Raw genomic sequence first — 15716 nt, 5'->3', positions numbered from 1 at the left:
ATCCTCTTCCCGCGCCCTTCGTCCCTACGAAACCATGTCCCAGCGTGCTTCCCCCTTACATCTCATTCCCCTCACCCTCACTATATCCCGCTATATCCCGGGGCGGAAGCTCGTGAGTCTAAGCCTTAGCGCCAATCTGAAAACATTTACCAGCGAACTGCGCGCTAAAACTCACTCACCTGAGTTTGATATTGCCTAACAGTCTTCCTTATGGATGAGAATTTACAGTTTTACGATGAAATGCAATTTTCTTAGCGTTATTCAAGTCCAGTTTTTTACTTCAAATATCGAGAGAAAAGGCCTTTGCTGGCAAGATGTAGTGTTTACAGTGCACTATGTCTTCTGGTATGGGCTGGTATGGTATGTAGAATAAAATTATTACTTTCATTGATCTGTCTCAGTCTTATACTTGGCTTTGACAATATGAAAGTCGCTGAGGTATGAGCGACGCTAGTAATGCCATTCCTTATGCAACCAGTCCCTGCTATGAATGGTGTGAAGATGTCGCTCATAGGGTCGGTTGGTGCACGCATTTCAGTAGGCTTGGCAGACTGATGTGCAATAGCAACTTCTGGCTCAGTGAGGAAAGCAACGGGAAACTACATCACTCCTCATTTCCCTAGTACTTCTCTTCAGTGACACCTAGGCCATCTATGACAGCTAATGGTGAACCTGTTGAGGATCCAACCAGCCTTCGGGCTGAATACCCAACAAACAAACAAACAAACAAACAAACAAACAAACAAACAAACAAACAAACAAACAAACAAACAAACAAACAAACAAACAAACAACATCGAGAGAAAATAAAAACCATTTTGGTTCTCTAGGGAGGACACTATCTGGGAGTCCTTATGGGCTGGCCGCTACTGCATTCAATGAACAAAAAATAAGTAGTAAATAGTAAAGATACATTCCTGAAAAACACTAAATTATTTTTTGAATAACATGTCTTAGTCTTCTTGAGTTACAGTCTATAGACTCAAGTCAAATTGCCACTGTTAAAGACATACACTTCAAAAACATACATGCAATTTAAAATATACCAATAAGTGCTTATCTAAGTGAGAGTTATTTATGAAGACATTGTTTCCGATCTTCAGAAAAGATCATAATGTTCCCTAAATGGTCACATTTGTGAATTCATCCCGATTTTTCCCGGGCGCGTGTGAGGCCTTCACGATGTGTTCTTTGGACCACATGGTAATACTGGGAAGTGATACATCTTTCTGCTCGATGTCTCTGAACAACATGGAGGGGAATAAAACAGACACAGAGAAGAACTTTGTTCTCTTTACATTCCGGAACATTTTCTTTACAACAGTTGTACAACGCAAAAGTTGCAGTGTGGCATTGTGTTGTGAAGAGACTGTACATTGTCGGTTAGTTGTATATGTTGGAAGTATTTGTGAAATTTTTAAGTTGAACAGCGATTTTGAAGCACAAGCTAGTAGAAGCCTATGTACATTTTTTGACAGTATGTTCCAGTACATTAGTAAATGTGAGTTATTTAAATGTAAGCGAGATGAACTGACAAACACAGAGATCATGTAAATCAGTGAACATATCCAGTGTTTTCTGTTAATAGAGTAGTGCTGTTGTATGTGGCAAAGTGTGACAGGTGGACATTATTACTTGGTACATGGTCAGGTTACGCTGATTTTTTATGTTGTTCATCGTACTAAACATTGACTACATTTAATCATGATTATCCTGTGGAAAGCAAGGGGAATCTACCACACTACCTTCCCAAGAGAATCACTGATGGATATGGCTAATTTGGAAATTAATTCGTCAAGCGATCCGGTTGATACCCGGCGCCATCTCAGGTCCAGGCTGAATGGTGTGAAATTAGTGACTGGGCACACAAAGGTAGACTCCCAGGCCTTGTGTGGGAAATGTGCGACTGGGAGGAGTAATATCTTAAAGAGAACATCTCTTCAACACCAAAATAAAATAGCAACGTGGAGCGCAAGGGGACTCTTGCAACCTGGGAAACTTCAGATCATTGAGAAGGAAATGGAAAATCACAATCTAGACTTGCTAGTTCTATCTGAAACACACTGGAAAGATAATGGATTCTTCTGCACCACAAAGGGTAATACGGTGTACGGTGTATACGGTGGACCAGATAATGAAAGCACCAATGGCGTTGCAGTAATTGTCCCTCCACATTTGGCAAATCTAGGGGATGGATGTTCATGTGTTAATGACAGAATCATCCACTTATCACTTAAGGCAGCATCATGTAAACTCCATATCATTCAAGTGTATGTGCCTACATCTGTTTCAAGCGAAGAAGAAATCGAGAAATTCTATGGAGAATTAGATGATGTAATGAAGAATATCCCAAGTAAGGAAATATCAGTGGTTCTTGGAGACTTTAACGCAAAGTTTGGAGAAACGACCACTGACAGTGAGTTTAAACACACTGTGGGCCATTATGACATTGGAAAGCGAAATGATAGTGGAGAGAGGCTAATACAGTTTTGTATGGAACATGAATTATGTGTAACCAACACATTCTTTCAAAATCATATTTGTCGACTGTATACATGGTGCTCCCCTGATGGTCTTCATAGAAATCATATTGATTTTATATTGGTTAACAATAGCTGGAAATCCTCTGTCATCAATGCAAAAACATACCCTGGTGCAGATTGTGGCACAGATCACCAACTACTGTTTATGATGTTCCAGTTGAAACTCAGAGGTATGCGCCGTGTACCTTGTAAAATGCAAAAGGTGGATGGGGAAAACTTAAGGAGTTTTGGTGTGGAAATCCAAAATGTTCTTTTGAACACTAGAAGGGAGCACAGTACTGATGGAGGGTCCACATGGGAAGACCTCAAACAAAATATAGTGACCATTGCAAAGAAACATTCTTCTCCAATACAGAGTCATCATAAGTGTTGGATCAGTGATCATATGTGGCAGCTCATAGAACATCGGAAACAACTGAAAGAAACAGACTTGCACATTCAAGACAGATACTTTGAGCTGTATCATGAAATTCAACGTAATTGCCGCTTAGACAAACATAACTACCTTTCAGGAATCTGTGAAGAAATTGGAAGCTCATGGCCATCACAATGAGACATGAGATATATACCATAAAGTAAAACAGCTGTCAAATAAATACAAACCTCGTGTATGGTCCATAGAAGATTCTAATGGTCATAGGATACATGATTTTGAAATTGTATTGAACAGATGGAAACAGTACCGTGAGGAGTTGTATAAAGAGGAGACAGTACAGCCGATGATTGAATGGCGAGATTTTGAACAAGAACCAGACATCTTACTTCAGGAAACAAAAAGGGCAATCACAGCGTTGCGACCGCACAGAGCACCGGGTTCTGACAACATAACCGTTGAACTACTGAAAGAGACGAGCGATATTGGTGCTCAAATTATCACAGACATTAACAATAAAATATGGAGAAATGGCAAATGGCCAGCTGACTGGGTTACATCCATCTTCATTCCCTTGCATAAAAAGGCTCAACAATGAAATGTGATAACTATAGGACTTTTATCGTTAATCTCACATGGTAGCAAGATCATGTTGTATATTTTGAAAGGGAGTGTAATGTGAATACAGCCTTGCATAAATACACAAAGTTAGATAATGAATGAGTAACAGTCATAGTACATCCAGAACTATGTATCATTTCAATGCAAATTATTATGAGTAACTTGGATGAGTGGGGTATCTGTGATTTAGGATTCTTTGATGTAACTGTCATACAATAAGTGTGAAGTATTAAAATGAATGATATGATGGCTACTATGTATTTGAAATAAATGGTAAAGAATATTTAAATGATTAAGAGTAATTAATGAAGATGAAGAATGTAATATTTAAATGAAAACTACAAAGGAAGTGCAGTTGCAGCTGACTGTGAAGGTTATGTTCCATTGTTCACTTGTAGTATGTGATCAAGGTCAATGCTTGCTCAGTGTCAGGTACGAGAGAACTATGAACTTGCTTGACAGGGTAGGAAGTTAGTTGCTTGTTTCAATGTAATGACATCAGCTGGATGCATTTTATATATAATTTGCAGTATGAATTTATATAATACAGTATGATAACGATGCAATACTTGTGTACACCTTCCAGAATTCATGTTAAGAATAATAATGTTATTTGCTACATTATTATTAACTACATTTTTACAGTTTTCAGAGACGCCCATGTGCCGCAGGAGTTCTTTTACGTGCCAGTAAATCTACTGACACGAGGCTAATGTATTCGAGCACCTTCAAATACCACCGAACTGAGCCAGGATCGAATCTGACAAGTTGGGGTCAGAAGGCCAGCGCTTCAACCGTCTGAGTCACTCAGTCCGGTGAATTCATGTTAAGAGGAGGCTATAAAGAATTCTACCATATGCCATAACAAGATTTTTTTGTTTGTTCATCATCTGTGTGATTTGTCACAGTGAGACCAAAGAATACGAAATGAAAGAGATGTCGCTTCATACCAAACCTCATATTTAAATGTATGTTTACAAGAATGCTGGATTTGTGATATCATTTTATTTTCCACATTTTGGTTTATTTTGGTAATAAATACTTGGATGTTTGTTTTCATTTAACTGAAACCTTCTATCTGTGAATCTAACAATCCTACCACACTCATTGTTCCATACTGACCCGTATCGACCTAAGATTTCCATGCTCACCTCTATCTCTAATTCCTTTTAGGGCAGAATATGAAGTACAAAAATGTGACAACAAGTTATAAAATTGTTTGCAGAGTCTTTAAAATCATGGTCATTCTAAAACTTTGTAGTTCATAAGTTAAAATGTTAAATGGTAGTTCCAACACTTGACTGACAAAATGTAGTTCTTCATGTTCTAGCACTAATTTGACTTGGGTTTAATTCAGAGGGGAACTTCTCTCAAAATATTGTGATTAAGAGCTGAATTGCAGGGCTTGGCCTGATTGATAACTTCACACGCTGAATGAATGTTAAAGAGTAGAATAAGTTTAAAAGAAATAGTGAAATGAGAAAGGATCAGAAAAATAACTGAACAAAGTTATGGACAGTACAAGGTCACGCACAAGCTGGCCAGATCACAGAAAGACAGGCGAGGTTAGTACTCATACATACAGTATTTATTCTTAATCGCATATGTCTTTAACATCGGCAATTTTACTAGAGTCTATAGACTATAACTCAAGAAGATTAAGGCATGTCATTCAAGAAATAATTTAGTGTTTTTAGGAATGTATATGTATCTTTGTTATTTATTGTTTTGTTCCTTGCATGGCTGAAGTTGTCTCTTACCCAGAGAGAGAGAGAGAGAGAGAGAGACGAAACATGTCCCATTGACGTTGTTCTAAAAACGGAATAAATAATTTCCAGTATTGTAAAGGTGGAATTTTTCTCAAAAGACCTATAACACTTGTTTAATTGTTCAAGTAATGCCTTCATTAAGTGTGATCCCTGATACCAACTGATGATATCTGAAAAGAAAGAGAAAACGATCATTAGTAAATATTCACATTGCATTTAAAAAATACTACTACTACTGATTGATTAGTTTCTGTACAATAGTGGAAAATGTATCTCTATGAACTCTTCAGCTATCATGCCATTCAGAAAATATAAGTTGCGGCAGAAGAGACAGAGCACACCTCAATTAACAGTAGTCAGTCAGTATAACATCCAACTCCATAGCTGAGTGGTCAGGGTCTTGGCCTCTGGACCTAGAGTTCGATTCCCAGAAGACTGTGGGATTTTAATCATAAACGGTTAATTCCCTAGACTTGGGAACTTGGAGTTTGTGTGGTCTCAAACATTCCTATATCTTATACACCAGAAACCACTATGCTCCAACACAACAATACACAGTCAGCCCACCCTCTTCGGAGGGTCTACCTTACAACAGCTGCATCTGGATATAAGAGTCATGGAATTATTATTAAACACTGTAATGCTATTATTGATTAGTTTTTGGAATTTAGGACACTGAAGACCACCATCACCATGTACTTCAATGTGTCAAAACCTGTCTGGTCTGGTACTGTGGAGGCTGAAATAGGTGTGTTTACTGTAACATTTTCCCTGGAGATTGTGAAATACCTATGTATGGCTACATCATAGAGGATTATAATTTGAACTTTACAATGTGCAAAGAATCAAAATCGGTCTTTTGCAGATATAGACCTTGTCCTGCTAGAAAAATAACTGAACAAAAAAAAACATTCAAAATATTTTTCTCCTACATATTTTTATATGCACTCTTTTCAAAAAATTAATCATCGTGGAAATTTTCCAAAAATCAGGAACTCCATCAAAATAAACTCCATTTAACCCTGGAGAGGGTGCATAAAAATAACCCCGTGAGGAGGCAGGCACGGTGTTTTAGACTGGGTCAGAAAGAAATAGCGCAAATTAAGCAAAATCTATTTTTAATGTACATAACTTTGAAACAACTTGTAAATAATGTCCAAACGTATTTCAACAATGCAAAACTTGGATGTTAAACAACTGACGTTTATTCTGCGTCATCACTTGATTCTTGACTTTCCGTACTGCACTGAACACATGTCGCTGCCGAGTGTTCTTCTTTCGCTGGCAAACACGAAACCTAGCCTTGGTTTTTATGTTGTTGTCTTTTCAGTTGCAGTTCTTTCAGGTCCTTCTAGTTCTTGTGGAGCTGCAGAAGGCTGCTCTTCTTCAGGCAATCGTAACATTTGACGAATGTTCCTTTCCTAAATGTCTTTCGATTTCTCTTTCCCTATTTCTATCAATGAAGTGTTGGACTTCAGCATATACAAAGTCACTATTTTACATGAAATTAAAATGAAAGTGACATATTATTGTATATCAACTGAAAAAAGAAAATAAGACTTACCCATTGAGAACTGTGCATACTAATTTTACAAAAAATCTGAATCTAAACGTCACACTCATAATAAAGGTGGAAACATAGTTTGGTTATCGCTTGAACTCGAAAATATAAATTTGATCAGCATCTCCACTTGAATCCAAAATACTCATACGGAAAAAAAATAACCTCATCCCTGTCATCATGTAAACAAATGATAGGCTGGAATTGTTGCAATTGATTACAATGTGATTTCACTTAAGAGAAAACAATAAATAGGATTTTAAAAACTCACATTAATATATCTTCTGCCCCCACCATTTGGTCATGGCGGTCTCCACAATTCGTACCTCATTGTTGTCTCTTTTGGAAGTCCTTTATGACATGTGTGTTACTCTTCAGCTCCCCTCCAAGATTTAAGCTTCCATCTTGGGATTGAAAAGGGTTGCTAGTTGGTTGGTGGTCATCGAACTCCTATACATGCCGAATCCGAGTGAAAAGGGATGCGGGCGTCTTTGAGAAGTCTTGCAGGTCATAATATGATGCCTTATCCCTGATGAAATCATGCCACGATGAAATGAACATAGAGATTTGCATTTCTGTTTCGCGAAATGATCACCTCGAACTTGTTCGACATCTAACACCATGAGAAACATAAGGTGATTGTAACTTAACTTTGTACTTTTACACAAGATAAACTCTTTGTTGAAATAATTATGTATATTTGCTATCCACTTTTCATTATAAACTGTTCATGTATAAATGCACTCAAGTTCAACATGATGAACCACATAAAAGATAATGTAGCTTGACCATATGTCAAGGACTGACATGCACATGTTACACTTTGTAAAACACAAGAACATTGTTTTGTTCAAAATCACTGGATATTTACACTAATTTTGTGTTACTTCTCTGCGTTTGGCAGTTCATTTCAAGTAATTCACATTAATGTTCCAAGATGCCCTAACCAAATGTGGATGGGCTTCTACTGTCATATTTCAAGATTACTGTTCAATTTAACAATTTAACAAATGCTCCAACACATTTTTACACTATAGCACTTGCATGCTTTCATTAGTATGGGTAAATGTTCAAAATCCAAGTGCCCAATTTGGCGTGGTAGAAACTACTATCTAGAACAGAGTAAAGTTCATGAATACATGTGTCACCCCCCGCCCTTTAGAGCTGGTCACATAAATTTAACACATATAAGACAAAGTAATAAAGTAATAATCAAAATAACAAACCTGAAGGGACATACGTCAGCCAATAAGACACAAATAAAAACAATCTCAAATTTCAAAAACATACACATGGCTAGAAACAAAGATACGCAGGATTACCAACATGACAACTAGAGACAGGATATAGGAAACAGGCCGGGAACCCTAAGAGGACTTGACGTTGTAGGGAAAAAGACGTGAAAGCGTTTACCCTTCAGTTTGGTTTACTAACGATAAAGAAATTTCAACAAGCTATAATAACAGTAATTAAAAGGTAACATGATCAATAAGAAACAAGTTGAATCGAACCATGAGGTTCCTGTCTATGGTTCTTCAGGAAATCAAAATTGCAATAAAATATAATGATTACATTTAAGAAGGTGAGCACTACTTTGACAATGAAATTCACAAGAAAAATTTAACAGGGACTATAATCATAATTACAACCATCTTACAAGGCAAACAGAAAGAGTTTACAGATTATTACCAATAGTTTACAAAAATAAGAACGGAATTTGAAATTTAACACAGAGGCCTTTAGAGTTGCTGTCCTCTCCTAATACGCATCAGCGAGAGACGCATAGCTCCACAGGCTTGCCCTAAATTGATACTGGACTACGGGAGGCAACCTGGATGGAAAATTAAATTTTACATTAAACAAAAGATTAATAAAAGGGAATTGCCTCCAAAAAAAGGATTTGCCTAGCTGACGAGCTAAGGCATTACAAAACAAAATGGCGAAAACCAGGGTCTAAGGTAAACTCCGAAGCAAATAAATTGACATATTAATTTAACATTCGAGAAAAGAAAACATGCTTACCCCGAGGTGACTGGAGCCGCTGACTGGACCACCCACAAGGTGCGTCCGACCGTGAGGACGTACGAAAACCAAAGACGCGGACAAGAGCCCTGCTCCTACCGAGGAGCCAAAGGCCGGAAATTAAGAAACCTCAAACAGCCAATCAGGGAAGCTACCTACGATTCGACCCGCAATTTTCACCAATGAAAATGACTGTTATTCCAACCAATGAAAATACATTACCTTGTATGGTTATGTGGGCAACACATTCTAGAGGTTTCGATTGTGAAACTCAACAATTTCGTGATCGAAGCCTCCACGTGGCAAATACAGGGTGATACAAAAGGTGGGTTACAACAAGCACACTACTGGAGATCTCCAATACCAAAATAAAAGTTTTTCTTCCAACACTAATAATGATTAAATAAATATAATTAACTGTCTGTCTTGTGAGTCCTGAAGATACTTATTAACATTTTTAAATTCACAACAACAACAACAAAAAATGTTTCATCAACTTCTTTGCAAATGTCTTAGTTCTTGCAATGACAATTTTACTAAAAATTTACATAAATTTACTACAACAACAAAAAATTGACTTCTTCAAAAATGTCTGAGAGTTCCTTAGTTTTTCCAATGACGATTCCACAAAATTTTTTTAGCATAATGACAAGAATTAAATAATTCCATCCACATTATGAACTTCTCACCACCGGCAAGACATGTTTAAATTTTATCTAACTTCATTATGACAATTTTCTCAAGATTTCGGACAACTGACAACATACAGACACTTCACTGCAGTAAAGACGGTGTTCCGAATCGTAAAGAGAACAAAGTTCTTCGCTGCGTGTGTTTTATTCCCCTCCATGTTGTCCAAAGATGTCAGGCGGAAAGATGTATCACTTCCCAGTATAACCGCGTGGTCCAAAGAACACATCGTGAAGACGACACGCATGCGCCCGGGAAACTTCGGGATAGATTCATACATGTGACCATTTTGGGTACAGTATCACACCTCACAACCCACACTTGGGATTGTTTGTTTGTTTGTTAGCAACAAAGGCTCTACACCTTGAAGTGATAACAGATCTTACCACCAGTGCCTTCTTGGCAGCACTACATTGTTTTACATCTCAAAGAGTATATCCCTCCAGGATATACAGCAACAATGCAACTAACTTTGTAGGAGGTCCTCATGAAAAATGATTATGGTCAAAAATCAGTGAATGCTACCACTTCAATGGGACTGACATGGCAGTTCATTCCACCATCTGCACCCAACTTCAGAGGCTTATGGGAGGCTACTGTAAAATCCATGAAATATCATCTCAGACGGGTAATGGGAACAAGTTCACTTACTTTTGAAGGGCTGACCACTTTAGTTACTCAAATTGAAGCATGTCATAATTCGAGACCCCTAATCAAGAGTAATGATGATTCGTCGGACCCTCCATATCACACACCAGCTCATTTATTGATCAGAGAACCCCTCATATCCCTGACTGAATTTGATACTGAATCAAAACCGTTTAATATAATTTTTAAGATGACAAGACATACAACAGAAGCCTCTGTAGATCAGACAGCAGCACATCGGCCTTTCACCACTGGATACCGTGGTTCAAATCCTCATCACTCCATATGAGATTTGTGCTGGACAAAGCGGAGGCGGGACACGTTTTTCTCCGGGTACTCCGGTTTTCCCTGTCATCTTTCATTGCAGCAACACTCTCCATTATCATTTAATCATCAGTCATTAATAAATCACTTTGGGAGTGGCAACCCCATTGTAATAATAGCCTATATATATGGTTCATTCATTACATCCCTGACCCGGTCAAAGACTGAAAAACAGGTTGTAGGTTTTTTTAATACATACAACAGCTGAAACAACATTTCTGGCAAAGATGGATTAAGGGGTACCTGAACATCTTGCAACAGCATCACAAATGGACCAGAAGTTCTGCAAATCTATGCCCTGGGACTATGGTTCTCATCAAAGATGACAACTTACCACCACTCCGCTGGAACTATGGAGTAGTTGAGGCAGTTCATCCAGGCAACGACAACCGTATACGTGTAGCAACAGTACGATCCAACTCTAGTGTGTTGAAAAAAATGTCTCATAAACTGTTTATTCTCCCAGTAGAAGAATAACTGGAGTGAACTTGTGTTTGATTTTCAAGAGAGAAAAATTCAAGAATCATCAATTTTCTTATTAATTATTCAATTTATTCCATTTTTATTTCTCAATGGGCTGACAGAAACAAATTCATATTATCATGTTACTTTTGTATGTAGATTTCAAACTGCATTTATATATTCCTTTAAATCTTCTTCTAAAGGCCAGGTGGCCTTTGGTGGATGGTATCTTCATGGTTATAATTATTTGTAGGATGTCAGTGCCAACATCGATATTTAATTGCTTTTACCTCTTTTTAATAATAATAATGTTATTTGCTTTACGTCCCACTAACTACTTTTTAAGGTCTTCGGAGACGCCGAGGTGCCGGAATTTAGTCCCGCAGGAGTTCTTTTATGTGCCAGTAAATCTACCGACACGGGGCTGTCGTATTTGAGCACCTTCAAATACCACCGGACTGAGCCAGGATCGAACCTGCCAAGTTGGGGTTAGAAGGCCAGCGCCTTAACCGTCTGAGCCACTCAGCCCGGCTTTACCTCTTTTAGGTGTACGAATTGGCAAGATAGCAATTGTCATTTTCTTTGGTCATAGCGACAAATATTTTACTGACAATAAACATGTTTTTTCTGTTGGTATCAATCACACTCGTTTTCATCCCACAAGATTGGTAAATTCTTCTTTACATTTTTGCTTTTGACTGGACTATGGAAATGCAAGATTTGAACTTGAAATTTTATTCAGCTATTCAGTTATTTAGTCTTCAGAATTATATATTAGCTATTTTAATATGATCGAAATATCTGTTTCTAAGGACGACTCCTTCTCTTGTGGCATTCTTGTCTGTTTCTCCTTGTTCTCGTCACATTATTCTGAAACTTACTTCTCTCTTTGTATGTTTGTAAAAATGTTTTTCTCCAACTGTTAACGTATATTATGCTTATTAGGTTTATAACCCTTTATACAGAACTTGCCTTTGGGAGTGGCGAAGCCATCGTATCAATAGCCTACAAATGAGTGATGGTATACCATCAACACCCCGACCTGGCAGAAGTTGGACAAGGTGGAATGAAAATGATGATGAATGATGATGAATTATTCTAGTGATCTAGGAATGTTATTTTCTAATTATAATATTTATTTTGTTCAGATTCCTATTTGACATAGGGTTGTTTATCAAAGTTATTGAACCTTGCTTGTTATCAAGAATGTTTATCTTATTAAAGATTTAGATTCCTATTTGAGATATGTTTGTTACCGAAGCAACCTTATATCTCCTATTTAACTTTATAAGGCATGTTATGCTATGGTATTTCCTCATCAAAAATATAATGAAACACTATTAGAAAGAACTTGTTTCCTTCTTTTATAAAATCCTATTTCATTTCACTTAACCTTCATTTAAATTTGTACTCTCCATGGAATCCTCTAGATGCCCAGCATGTTTTGTCATACGTCACAATAGCACTCTACGAAATGTTCTTCTCCTATAACTAACAGTTACTAGACATTACAAGTATCATACTTTGAACATTTAACCAACTGGAGCATCTATATATATAATTTGAACATGTATCACAATACTGCAACACTAACACCTAAGTGTTATACATCAAACGAAAGGTCTCCATCTCAGGGCTACTAGAAAAATATTTATTTCATTAAGTCCTTTATTTGCATAAAATAGTCATTTATTCAAATAATATGATGCTTACGTTGTTGCAGTTAACTGTAAGCACCGGCAGATGGCTCTATAAAAGTTGTCTTCGCTGATCTTTCTATGCATATCTTAGTTGGTCCAATAGATGGCTCTGTGAAATCATGTTATCACCAGAATGTAAGTTGTTGCTCCATGTTGGTTCTAATAAGTGAGAAACACATAGGTCATTGGAGAAACAGAAAGGAATCCATCTCAGGATATTCTGCATTTCAAAAAGTCCTTTATTTGACTCAAACAGTAATTTATTCACAAAATATTCTATGGGTGTTTCATTAACTGCATTTGCCAGTAGATGGTTGTGCGAGTCTGTGAATATGTGTTTGCGTGATCTGCAAATCTTTCAATGCCATGTTTCATCGACTGCTACATGCACACACAGCACCATTGTACCAGTAAATGTGTATACTCTCAGGTGGTGGTTTTGTTTGTGGTTTCTTCAGTGCATACAACTAACATTGCTTCCTTATTTCATAGTACTCACCTAACAGAAACCAAATTATTGATTCTGTTCGTCATTTTTAATGGTCAGGAACACACTTATATGGTTGCATATTTTCTTCTTCGTACCAAATGAACTGCTGTTATTGGGAAAACGAGACTGCAGAGCACGTCGAGTGTTAGTTGTTTTATTCCACAGTGCCATTGTGGCACATTTTATCCACAGCACCATTATGGCACATTTATTTCTTCGTAGTAAAATTGCCATTGCATTAAATTTCGAATGCAGTGATGGAAAGATGTATTTCTGTCCTATATGATCTCTGTTTACCTTTCATGGTAACTTATTCCTTGACTGAATATCCTGCTACCTATCAGAAAGCTAATTATTATTTTATTGAAAACCATCTTCAGGGCTGCCGACAGTGAGATTCGAACCCACTATCTCCCAAATGCAAGCTCACAGCCGCACACCCCTAACCGCACAGCCAACTAGCCCAGTGAACCAGGGATCGACTTAATACTTTCCGCAATAAGGAATGAAGTCCGCTGCCTCGGAACACTATTCACGATGAAACCTCCATTGAATTATGCAGGGAAGGGTTATTAAACGAAATTATGTGCAATGCCAAGCATATTTTGCTGCGGAAATGATAAATGAACATTTTAATTCATGCTGCCACAAAGATTTGGTTTATTTTCATAATCTCAATTAAACAACGTACTTAAAGGTACGATGCTACATGGTAATGATTTCATGAACCATACAAGGCAGTATAATAGTACAATGTCCTCTGCATCCTTGTCTGCTAACCATAACCACATTCCACTATTAGAGCCTTACTGTTTTAAGATTCAGGGGATGATTCATAGATATATTTCAGATTTCCTGCCTACTGAAAATTGCCGAGCATTATAAGGCCAGCTTTATGTGATAGATCCAAGTCTTGTGAAAAGAATTTGCTGTGAAAATTCTATAAATTCCACTCTTAACCCCGAAACAATTGAAAGACTCTCCAACAGTTTACTAAATAACCCATATGCTACATCATATCATAATGCTGGCAAAGCAATGAGACAAGAAATAAGTCCGCAGCTATTGCTGCAACAGGCCACAGTACAAATTTGTAACAGACCGTAATGCAGCCTTGTCCATTGATCCCAGATATGATCATTATAGTGAAGGAAGATATTCTACCTCCACAACTGTGGAGGTTAGGACTAATAAAAACTGTCTATAAAGGTGACGATGAACTAGTTCCATAATGTGCATACTGGCACTACCGTATTCATGAGACCAATTCACAAACTCTGTGTTTAAAGACTGATATTATCAGACATTGAAATCCTTCAATCTTACTGGTTTATTTTCATTTTTGTGATAATTTTCAACGTTGTTCATTTCTTTCTTTGTAAAATGTGACAATTTCAGGTGGAGAATATGTTTAGTGGACTATTTTTCTATTCAAGGTTGGTAGATTGAGTTTTCTCTTTGCTCTCGTAAGTTGGAAAATGGCTGTGATGTAACTGTTGGTGTTTAATTATAAGAGTTGTATGCAGGGAAGAAAGACAGTTTGTGTGCCTTAGACTTGACAAGGTGCCCTCATTCTATCCAGTAAGTAAATTTTCTAAATATAATCCGTTCACAGGCCAAAACAGATGGTTCAAATTGGCCAAATACAAACACCAATCAATTGGCAAACCCTGTTCAAAAGAACTTTGGTGCAAAAAATAAGAGGTGGATGAATCACTTGACTCGTATATGCAGAAGAATGGGAGGGAGAGGGTTCTGATATCTTACTGTCTTTGGATTGCTGTGTGTGATCTTTAATTAATAAGTTGCTTATATTGTATTGAATTTGGATAATTGTCATAAAGGTAATAACAGTGATAGCTGTTAGTGTATATTTGTAAAAATAAAAACTTTGTGTTTAGTATACAGTAAGTTTGTGTGAAGTGAGATTCGAACTTCTGTGGATGGAGTCTTAGTTCAGTATTGTCATGATTCAGTAGTGATATGTTCTGCTTTGAGGATTTTCCTGGATATCTGATAAAAATATCAAAAATTTTTAAAAGTTAAGTGTAAATTCAATATCTCAGCTATGTCACACCACATTTCAGTTCCATCCATCCAGCTGTTTTTATGCCAAGTTCTTGCAACAAAATATTACAGACAACAGACGAACAGAAAGACATATAACTGTTGCATTATTATATATATATATATTTTAGTTACCTTGAATGGCACTGATAACTGTGAACATGTAGGACTCTTCTGGAATACAGCTTTGAAATCTGTATCAGTCTCTCTGGTAAACATTAATCGCTGGTTAACTCTGTGACCAAAACTATCTCCCAGTGCTGGCATGAGGCTCCATTCCAAGCCAGGCCTTAACCAAGTCGTGACCTGGTTCGTAACAACTACCTGAAACAGTCATTCAATTAAATGATAGACATTGCTGGAAGCTTTCAAAAAACATATCTGAACAGATACAGGAATATCAATTCAACCTGTTCAACTTAAAAGACCCTGATGTTTGCAGGGAA

The 15716-nt window shown here is 37.2% G+C and overlaps 2 protein-coding genes across 4 annotated transcripts in view; one reads left to right on the top strand and one right to left on the bottom strand.

The window, feature by feature from the left end:
- Nucleotides 1-4920, top strand: part of LOC136866248 (heme transporter FLVCR2) — a 118284-nt gene extending 113364 nt beyond the window's left edge. For 2 of the 3 annotated variants that reach the window (XM_068226670.1, XM_068226673.1), the window contains exon 8: nucleotides 4183-4316. Coding sequence is in view for 1 of the 3 variants with exons in the window: in XM_068226671.1 (XP_068082772.1) it covers nucleotides 4183-4339 (157 nt within the window). In the remaining 2 variants the exon portion in view is untranslated. Of the gene's footprint in view, nucleotides 1-4182 lie in introns of all 3 variants that reach the window. The other variant, XM_068226671.1, reaches the window with a different exon arrangement.
- Nucleotides 4921-5343: 423 nt separating this feature from the next.
- LOC136866246 (DNA repair protein RAD51 homolog 3) overlaps nucleotides 5344-15716 on the bottom strand; it is a 104701-nt gene continuing 94328 nt past the window's right edge. The window contains exons 7-8 of the mRNA XM_067143042.2: nucleotides 15406-15594; nucleotides 5344-5476 (exon numbers count right to left, since the gene is read on the bottom strand). Coding sequence (XP_066999143.2) covers nucleotides 5444-5476; nucleotides 15406-15594 — 222 coding nt within the window. The 3' untranslated portion in view covers nucleotides 5344-5443. The remainder of the gene's footprint in view (nucleotides 5477-15405; nucleotides 15595-15716) is intronic.

The sequence above is a fragment of the Anabrus simplex genome, chromosome 3, assembly GCF_040414725.1.
Source record: "Anabrus simplex isolate iqAnaSimp1 chromosome 3, ASM4041472v1, whole genome shotgun sequence".
Lineage (NCBI taxonomy): Eukaryota > Metazoa > Arthropoda > Insecta > Orthoptera > Tettigoniidae > Anabrus > Anabrus simplex.
This window is presented reverse-complemented; position numbering and strand designations above follow the sequence as displayed.